This window comes from Myxocyprinus asiaticus, chromosome 12 (genome assembly GCF_019703515.2).
Source record: "Myxocyprinus asiaticus isolate MX2 ecotype Aquarium Trade chromosome 12, UBuf_Myxa_2, whole genome shotgun sequence".
Taxonomy (NCBI): Eukaryota; Metazoa; Chordata; class Actinopteri; order Cypriniformes; family Catostomidae; genus Myxocyprinus; species Myxocyprinus asiaticus.
In genome coordinates this window covers 48,674,508-48,685,015 of record NC_059355.1, presented here as the reverse complement: position 1 = coordinate 48,685,015, position 10,508 = coordinate 48,674,508, and the positions used below count along the sequence as shown (strand labels likewise).

General features: G+C 37.4%; 1 protein-coding gene across 1 annotated transcript in view; it reads left to right on the top strand.

The window, feature by feature from the left end:
• The window catches only part of LOC127449575 (eyes absent homolog 2-like), a 62,541-nt gene extending 60,900 nt beyond the window's left edge, over positions 1-1,641 (top strand). Inside the window, exon 16 of the mRNA XM_051713102.1 lies at positions 214-1,641. Coding sequence (XP_051569062.1) covers positions 214-294 — 81 coding nt within the window. The 3' untranslated portion in view covers positions 295-1,641. The remainder of the gene's footprint in view (positions 1-213) is intronic.
• The last annotated feature ends 8,867 nt before the right edge of the window (positions 1,642-10,508 follow it).

Here is a 10,508-nt window from a genome sequence, read left to right as displayed (position 1 = left end):
AAAAACAAAAAACAGTCTGCACAAATATTGGCAAATTCTGGTTCTGTTAATCAGACAACTAGTGATAGTGATTGGCCAATGCTAATGATCTGAAAATTGCTGAATAATGGCTGATATACTTTCTGCAAAAAATATATTTTGCTTCTTGGTACATACAGTCTAGTGTACGTTTTAATTAATGACTTAAATGACTTTCTTTCTGTTATTCTGTAGAAGAACATGCCATTCTGGAGAGTCACCTGCAGAGCAGACCTGGAGGCCTTAAGTCATGCACTTGAGCTGGATTACCTCTAGAGAGCAGCGCCTGTCTCCCTCCACACTTCAGACAGGAACGGTCCACAGGAATCACATAACCAAGCCAAGAACTGCAGGACCGATCAGCAGGAAAGGGCAATCTTATAGGAAATGTTTGCGTCAGATCAATCCAAGAAAAACATTTTCATCTTTTTCTCGTGCTACACCTGAAACTAAAGTCTCGATTCTTTCATTAACTTTTTTTTCCTGTACCACAGCACTGCACTGAAAGCAAAGACCCATCTAAGATTAGTTGTAAAGATATGAGTCCTAGCATTTGGGCTGTGTTCGGAATAGCATACTACCGTACTATTTCTTCAGTATGCATGTGTATTGTTCAAACTGGCAAGTTTAAACATTTTTACACTAAGTTGGATGAAAAATGCTGAATAAACATGTTTATGTCCGAGATGATAACTGTACGCCTCTCATGTTATGAGGTCATGTGACAACAGTTTAGCAAACTACCGTTTGAAATGTTTGTTGCATATTGTGTAACTGCTCAAAAAAAAAAATAATTCTTTAAATTAAGCAGTGCACAGTGTATACTGGTCAGTATGTAGTAATAAGTACTGTATATAGTATTCTTTTCTGAACATATCCATAGTAATATCAAAGACACTGTGTAAACTACCACCAAAAGATTTGAAAGGTGTAAAGATTAACATAAAATAAAGGAAATATCACAACAGCAACTACAAAAAAAAGAGAATTGTGACTATAACATTTAGTGAAAAAATTAAGCTGATAATTAAAAAATAAAAATAAAAAAAATGATTATAAATGATCATTTCTTTCAGTGTAAAAATTATTCCAATTTGATCGAAGATTGCATCATACATAAAAATCAATCAATAAATATTTACTGATTTGAAATGAATAAAAAGGAAGATTTTATTGTACTAAAATAAGAACAACTAACCCCACACCTTGTTTATATGAGTACAAAGTAATGTAAATTCACCTATTTTAATGAAAAAAAAAAAAAAAAGAATCCTGGAATTGATTTATAAAAACTAACTGACCATGAAATTCGCCAAAATAGCAACATATAATGCTACTGGTACTAAAAGAAAATTATTTTATTAAATTATGAATTCCACATGTCTATTAACTGTCCTCAAATGTCTCTGATATGTGCCTTGAACACCATGTGGCTTGTTACTGGATGTATATTTGATTTCTGTTTCTTTATCTTTGCTGGAGTTTATATACTGTATACTGTATGTACCAGCCTGATCGTTCTATGACTCGCATGTGCTCTTCTCACAACCTGTTCCCTTTGCTATGATTTGTATATAAGGTTTTATTGATGTTTCTGGGCTTATTATAATAGAATAAAGATAAATTAATTTCATTCTCAAATCTTCTTTCTTTAAGCTGTATAGTTTGATAAACAGTTTTATACCACAGCATTGTTAACTTCTTGATTCTGATTGGTTGACAGACAAGAAACTTGAAATAAACGCATTATAGATGTGTATGTTATACATACTCATTAAGAAAGTAGTACTGAATAACAGGAATGACCCGGGTATGTTTTTTTGACCAACAGTGTTTGCTATGTTTATGTTACAGAGCCATCCTGTGGCCAAAATGAAATCCACAATACTAGTGACAATGCTGAAAATAAGAAAAAGAAAAATATTTTATGGTCAGACATACAAAATATACATTTAAAAAGTAATTGCAATAAACACATAAACATGCTATACTGTATCTAGATAGCCTCAGATAATATATCAGCACACCAGGATAATCTAAAGTATACGATTTGGACCTGTGTTATCATGCAATAACATTACGTAAAATACATAGCACAAATAAAAAGTTCTATGTTTGTCCCATATGCTTCGTACTTCAACCCACAATTGATAGCCAAGTATTTCTGTAAATTGTGACTGGTTAGGCTGTATATGAGAAAAACACTTAAAGGGACAGTTCACCCAAAATTTAAAATTCTCGCATCATTTTCTCACCCTCATGCTATCCCAGATGTGTGACTTTCTTTCTTCTGCTGAACACAAATTAAGATTTTTAGAAGAATATTTCAGCTCTGTAGCTCCGTACAATGCAAGTGAATGGTGACCAGAACTGTGAAGCTCCAAAAAGCACATAAAGGCATCATAAAAGTAATCCATACTACTCCAGTGGTTAAATCCATGTCTTTAGAAGTGATATGATAGGTGTGGGTGAGAAACAGATCAATATTTAAGTCCTTTTTTACTATCAATCTCCACTTTCACATTCTTCTTCTTGTGTTTTTGGCGATTTGCGTTCCACGTGCATATCGCCACCTACTGGGTAGGAAGGAGAATTTATACTAAATAAGGATTTAAATATTGATCAGTTTATCACCCACATCTATCATATCACTTTTGAAGATATGGATTAAACCATTGGAGTCGTATGGATTACTTATATGCTGCCTTTATGTGCTTTTTGGAGCTTTAAAGTTTTGGACACCATTCACTTGCATTGTATGGACCTACAGAGCTGAGATATTCTTCTAAAAATCTTCATTTGTGTAGATCAGAAGAAAGAAAGTCATACACATCTGGGATGAGTAAATGGTGAGAGAATTTTCATGTTGGGGTGAACTGTTCCTTTAAGTTTTATCATCAAAGAGGTTCTTCAATATCAGATTATACAGTAGCAAGTCTAAAGATACTAATAAGTATAATGAATCTGATAATAAGGAACCTCTTAACCATCTTTTGCAGGCCGAATTGTTTATTACATTTTTCAAAATAATTTAGTATCCCCCTAAAATTTTCAAAGAGTTTTTTAAATGTCTATATCTTCATGTCAAAACAAAACTTTCCCTCCAAAAGGGCAGCATGGAAACAATTAAAGCTTTCGCTGTGTTCGAAATTAAATAATAGCATAATGCATGCTGCACAGTATACACTAGAGTTGCCTACTATTTTTCAAAATAGTATGTGAAGCAGTCCATTAGAAATGGAAGGTCAATCGAGCACTTAAAATATGCTTTGGTTGCAAACTGGTTGTAGGGAATGGTTCCCTGTGTTTTAGGGGAAATTTACACACTGCAGAAATAGAAAGAGTAGTACGCTAGTGTGCTATTTGGAACACAGTCAAGCCTTTAAGCCTTGCGTATCAGTGCTGCCATCTAGTGGAACTTTACTGCAATTACACCAATTTATCTTAATTCTATTGACTCATGTTATTTTATTTTTTTATTTTTTTATGTGGTCCTTGACCCCTGGCTCTTTTACCAGCAGTCTGCACATCTTGTCAATTGCATTTTCACCTTGAATCCGTGCCACATAGTAAACACACAACATAACACAACCTGCCCCAGATCACAGAGTTTGTGTGTTCAACACTTATTTGATCAGGGTCTGTTGACAGATAATTGCTAATGCTCATACAGGAATGTTTGGATGAGTTACTCGAGGGCTCAATGGCCCCTGTGACCCACGGCAGCACTCGTTTGATTAATGTGTTCAATAAGTGAGTGAGTTTGATCTAAAGCAAATGTCAATGACTCACCTCGCCAGTTTGTTTTTCAAATGAAGGTGTCGTGGAGTTCAGTGGGGTTATCCTGTGATGTTAAAACCCATTATTTGGCTTGTAATATCTGGCTTGTGTAATATCTCCCTCCATATATTATAAGCAAAGGGAAACCATACAGGACATACCTGAAAATTTTGATTAAAACAAAAACAACAGATCACCACACATATCTGATAAAGCTGGGAATGAAAATTGTTTGGAAATGGAAAAATTGTTTTATATTATAGAAATGGTCTCCTTTTCCCAATTAAAGAAATTCCATCATTTAACATTATTTAAATACATGTAATTCAATTATTTTTTTAGGCGGATAGTTTTTTTTTTTTTTTTTTTTTGGCATAGTTGGCTACTAGAATGTATGAGAATGTGAATTATAAAGTTATATCCATACTATGCTGTCCCATTGTATTAACTCTGAATCAATTATACTTTATATAAGTGTTTCCCTGTTTTGTTTTGTTTTTTAACATACTTCTTGTTATTTTATTTTTACTTAATTACAGCTTCTTCTTTCTTTTAAATAAATAATCATAAATTGAAGGCAGTACAAGAAACATAATGTATAAATACTTTACTATTTAAATAATATATCATGATTTATTTCCAAAAAGGTTTTTTTTTTCTTTTCTTTGCATTATAGTAATGGGAATTATGGTGGAAATGTGCTTTTGAATTATCATGAAACCAATGTCACAAATTTAATGCAACTTCCTTGCATTAATCCTAAATAGGAATTTATCCTAAAATATTTCTAAAACTGGAGATAAACAGCCTAAAAATGGAATGAAGACCAGAGCTGCCTGACAGGTTTGGAAGAAGAACATCAAAATTGATCAAATATTTTTGATGTTTTAAAATTGTTAGATCATTAATAGATTAAAAAAATAAAATAAATGTTATTAAATACATTTAACATAATTAGAACAATAAAATAATTATACTATTAATCAAAAATATAAATATATAATCACATAAATACAGCTAATTAAAAATATAATCTTTTTATTTAAGTTATTATATATTCTTAAAAATAATATACATTTTAAATGTATTATTATAATTATACAATTTATCAAATGTAATTATATATTAAATCTATATTAATATTTATATGCATACATTTTATATATTTTATATTGACATATTTTATGGTTATATTGTTTAAGAATAATAAATTAAAAATGAAAGGTTTTTTTTTCAAGTGTCAAGTGTTAACAATTTTATTAAAGATTTAGACAGATTTAATTTTATTAAACTTTTACTATTAGTAACTAAAAAAAAAAAAAAAAAACTATTTAAATTAAAAATAAATGTATAATATCAATATTATTTAGAACACACATTAATTCTTCTCAGTATGAAATTAAGTTATTAAACAGCTTCCAAAGCAATTTTTTTTCTATTTATTTTCTATTATTATTATTTATTTTATTTTTTCATTTTCCTAATTAAAAGTAAAAACAATGAAACAGCTGTATCGTTATGACATTCTTATTCCTACAGCACTGAGTTTATGTAACATATGTTCTGGACTTTAGTTTTGTATGGACTCTTACTTTGAAATCATGTTTTAGTTCTTGTTCCTGTCTCTGTTCCTTGTTCCCCTCTGATTTTTTCCCAGGTGTTTCTTAACCTTGTTAGTCCCTGTGTATATGTATTGCCCTGTGTGCTCTCTGTCTTTCAGTTTGTTTTTTTCCATGTTTCCATATTTCCTGTAGTGGCTTGGTTATTTTGCTCTCAAATGTTTTGCGTTTCTAAGCTTTCCAGTGTTCTTAAGTTTTTGTGTTTTGTTTAAATTTTCATTAAATAGCCTGCATTTAGATCCATCTTCTCTCGCCTTAATTCTCCACCATCATTACAGAAGAACTGACCTTCCAATGGATCTAGTGGCTTTTGAACTCGTCTCTTCGGCAGGAGTCTGACTCCATAGAGGAGTATACAGAGCTTTTCGATTGTCCCGGTTCTGGTGGTCTCAACCTCATCAGTCCCAGCTTTGGTGGTCACGGTGGACTCAACTTCAGTGGCCCCCACCTCGGTGGTCCAGCTGACCACACCCACCACGGACGACAAGGCAGCATCCACGCCTGCCTCGGACGATGAGCCAATGTCCAAGCCTGCCATGGACGACGAGCCAGCATCCATGCCTGCCACTGATGATGAGCCAGCATCCACAGCCATCTTGTCCCCTGAGTACCCCAGTACTTTGCCCTCTAGACCCCAGAAGTCAGGGCACTAGAGGGCAAGGTACTGGGATACTCAGGGGACAAGATGGCTGTGGATGCTGGCTCATCATCCGTGACAGGCGTGGACGCTGGCTCGTCATCCGTGGCAGGCTTGGACGTTGGTTCGTCGTCCGTGGCAGGTGTGGACGCTGCCTTGTCGTCCATGCTGCCGTCCCCAGCTGCCCTGACCTCTGAGCCCCTGACTTCATTCCAGCCTTCACCACACAGAAACATGGATATGTCCAGAGGATACAGCAACACCCTCTGCTCTTTCCAACAACTTCTCCTTCTCTCACACCCCTCGACATACCGGTAGGGGTGGGGGAACAGGTTTGCTCATTCCAAACAACTGGACGTTTTCTCCACATTCCTCTCTATGTAACAATACTTCTTTTGAATTCCATGCTATTACTACGATGCAACCCACAAAAATCCATGTTGTCATCTATCGCCCTCCAGGTCAGCTCGTGAACTTTCTTGAGGAGCTGGATGTCCTGATGTCCTTCCCTGAAGATGGTAGACCACTTGTGGTTCTTGGAGATTTCAACATACACCAAGACAAGCCCCAGGTCACTGAACTTCATGCTCTTCTGGCCTCATTTGACTTGGAAAGACTAAGCACTACAGCAACTCACAGATCGGGCAACCAGCTGGACCTCATTTTTACACATAATTGTACCAACACAAATATTCTTGTTTCTCATTTACATGTCTCTGACTACTACTTTGTTTAATTCAACATGACTCTCCCATCTATATTAAAACAGACTCCACCTTTGGTGTCCTTTTGCTGTAACCTCCATTCTTTTTCACCCACATGCCTCTGCTGTCTCTGTCTCTCTTCCCACACAACTTATTTTCCACCCTGGATGTAAACACTGCCACAGACACACTAGGCTCTGCTTTAACAACCTGTCTAGACAGCATCTGTCCTCTCTCCTCTAGGCCAGCACGTATGACACAGCCCTGCCCCAATCTCTCTGACGTTCTTCATAAACATCGGACTGAAGTTAGGGTGGCTGAGAGGAGATGGTGGAAATCTAAAGACCCAGCCGATCTGGGCAAGTATCAGTCACTGCTTGCATCTCTTTCAGATAATGGTAAATCTGCAAAAACTTCCTATTACCAGGACAAGATCAACAGCACCACAGACACCCACAGCTTATTTAGAACATTTAACACACTTCTCTGTCCTCCCCCTCCACTGCCTGACACCTCACTGATAGCAGATGTCTTTGCCACATTTTTTACTAATACGGTTACAGCCATCAGCAATACATTCTCAACACCACACCCTCTGAAACACCTGCCTCCTGTATGCAGCTCTTCTATCTCTGTTCTCTCTTCTGACTGACACTGAGGTCTCTAAACTCCTCCTCTACAAACACCCCACCACCTGTCCCCTTGACCCCATTCCTTCCCACCTTCCCCAAGCCATCTCTCCGTCCATCCTACCTGCATTCACACACATAATTAACACATCTCTACTTGCAGGCATTTTCCCCACTACATTTAAGCAGGCTCAAGTAACCCCACTGCTTAAACCTGCACTTAACCCTACACAAGTAGAACACTACAGACCAGTCCCTCATCCCATTCATGGCAAAAACACTTGAAAGGGCAGTCTTCAATCAGATCTCTGCCTATCTCTCGCAGAACAAGCTGCTGGATTACAATCAGTCAGGATTCAAAAGTGGACATTCTACCGAGACTGCCCTTCTGTCTGTCACTGAGTCGCTGAGACAGGCGAGAGCTGAATCCAGATCATCCATCCATCCATGATTCTACTGGAAATTTCTGCAGCCTTTGATAGTTAACCATCAGATCCTACTCTCCACCCTCTCTACTCTGGGCATCACAGGAAATGTGCTTGACTGGCTTAATTCCAATCTCTCAGGTATGTCCTTCAAGGTAGCCTGGAGAGGTGAGGTGTCCAAATCACATCAGCTACTTACTGTGGTACCTCAGGGCTCAGTTCTTGGGCCACTACTCTATATACACAACATCACTGGGACCCATCATTCAGGCACATGGGTTCTCTTACCACTGCTATGCCAATGACACAGCTCTACTTGTCTTTCCAGCCCAATGACACCACGGTGACTACTCGAATCTCAGCCTGTTTGGCAGACATCTCGGCCTGGATGAAGGAACACCACTTGCAATTTAACCCAGCCTAGATTAAGCTCCTCGTCTTACCAGCCAATCCTGCTGCTGAATGCAACAACACCGTTCAGCTGGGTCCAACAACAGTAATGCCTTACAAAACAGTCAGAAATCTAGGGGTAGCCATTGATAACCAATGCAATTTCAAAGACCATGTCTTAAAGACAGCACAATCATGTAGATTTACACTCTACCATATCAGAAAAATAAGATCCTTCCTCTCTGAACATGACACACAACTTCTTGTTCAGTCACTTGTCATAACTAGACTGGACTACTGTAATGCTCTAATTGTAGGCCTGCCTGCATGTGCAATTAGGCCCCTGCAAATGATCCAGAATGCAGCAGCATGTCTGGTCTTTAATGAACCAAAGAGAGCGCATGTTACACCACTCCTTGTCTCCCTTCACTGGCTGCCAGTTGATGCACGTATCAAATTCAAGGCTCTGATGCTGGCATACAGAACAGTCACAGGGTCTGCTCCAGCATACCTAAAATCCTTTCTGCAGGGCTACGTTCCCACCAGAAGCCTGCAGAAAACACTTTCCTGGACTTTCGGTTTCACTGTACCACGTTGGTGGAATGACCTTCCCAACTCTGGCCCTGGTCTCCTGGCGGTTCACCTGGTCTGCCTTGGTTTCCTGGCCATCCACCCTGGTCTCCTAGTCATCCGCCCTGGTCTGCTCTGGTCTCTGGGTCCTCCGCCGGCTCCGTCCTGGTCACCTTAGTTGTCCAGGTCTCCAGTGCCCTCTGGTCCCCCGTGGTCTGCAGTGGCCTCTCCTGCTCCCCTGTGGAATCCAGCATCCTCTCCTGATGCCCCATGGTCACAAGCATTCTCCCTTGATCCCTGTGGTCTCTATATCGCCCACTGGCGCCCTATCATCACCTGCCCTACCCTACCTCGCTTTTTTTTTTTTTTTTTATGTTTTGGGTTTCGGGGGGTGCCCATTAAAGTGGAGGGGGTGGGGGGCCCTTGTTAGTCCTTGTGTATATATACTGCCCTCGTGTGCTCTCTGTCTTTTGTCAGTTCTTTTCCATGTTTGACTGTAATGGTTTGGTTGTTTTGCTCTCCAGTGTTTTGCATTTCTAAGATTTCCATTATGTTTTTGTTTCATTTAAGTTTTAATAAAATAGCCTGAATTTAGATCCACCTTCTCTCGCCTTAATTCTCCACCATCATTAGTTTACACTCCCATAAAAACGTCAAAACAACGTTTTAACCGCAAATCGACTTTAGCTTGTTTATTTGTCCAAATGCCCCCTCATGATCAATTTTGCCATGAACCACATCATGCAAAGATCACACAATCAAAAAACATGCACACACACAGGCTGTTGACTCTTGAGTTATTTGTCTTCTCTCATTTAGGATAACAAGTTTATGGTTACAAAGTCTAGTGCGTTCCAGAGTCCAGCCTGAGTGGACCTTGAGGAAGCATTTCACAGAGGCATCGGGGTGAAATACAGAAACCTAGCATGCAGAAGCAGTGTAAGGCTGTGGGATCTTGAGAACCCACAACATTCAGATTAGTGGTGGACCAATATGTCACGAAATGTTTATTTTTATAGCACTTTTCACAACACACATTGTTTCAAAGCAGCTTTACAGAAAATAAAGCTTTTAAAGTTATTTGCATTTTGCAAATGCTTTTATTTAAATGACTCAGGAAAAATAAGGAACATCACAATCAATATCAAGTTTAAATAAGTGAGAGTAACCCTTAACTCTAAAATTAAACTTTTCAGATTTTCTTTGTTTTTTAGAAGTTCAAGCAACTGGGTGAATCTCATGAAATCTGTCAAGGACATGTCCAGGTCATATTTTACCACAAAAAAAAACCAAAAAAAAAAAAACCATATAATTCTCATTATTGTAATGCATATAAATAAACAAATATATAATTATATATTATTTAAATAGTTTAATTTGACTTTTTAAATTGCATACATTTTTATTTTATTTTAAATACTATTTCAATTCTAATCTGCATTTTCTAGTCTGAATCTCCATTCACTGTGTGGACACTATGCAGATACGAATCACTGATTTGATTTATTTAAAATTGTAATCCAGTAAAAGAAAATACTGTATTACAGCAATGAGAATAATATTTGTGGGGGAGGGGCATATTTGTGCTGAATTGTCATTAAATTAATATTATAATGCAGTCTACATGGTCCGTTATGAAAAATATAATATCTTTATTTTATATTTTTGAGTAGTGAAATGTGACCTAGTCATGTGATTAATTTCACTATTGGGAAGGTACACTAGAGAAAGCAGGC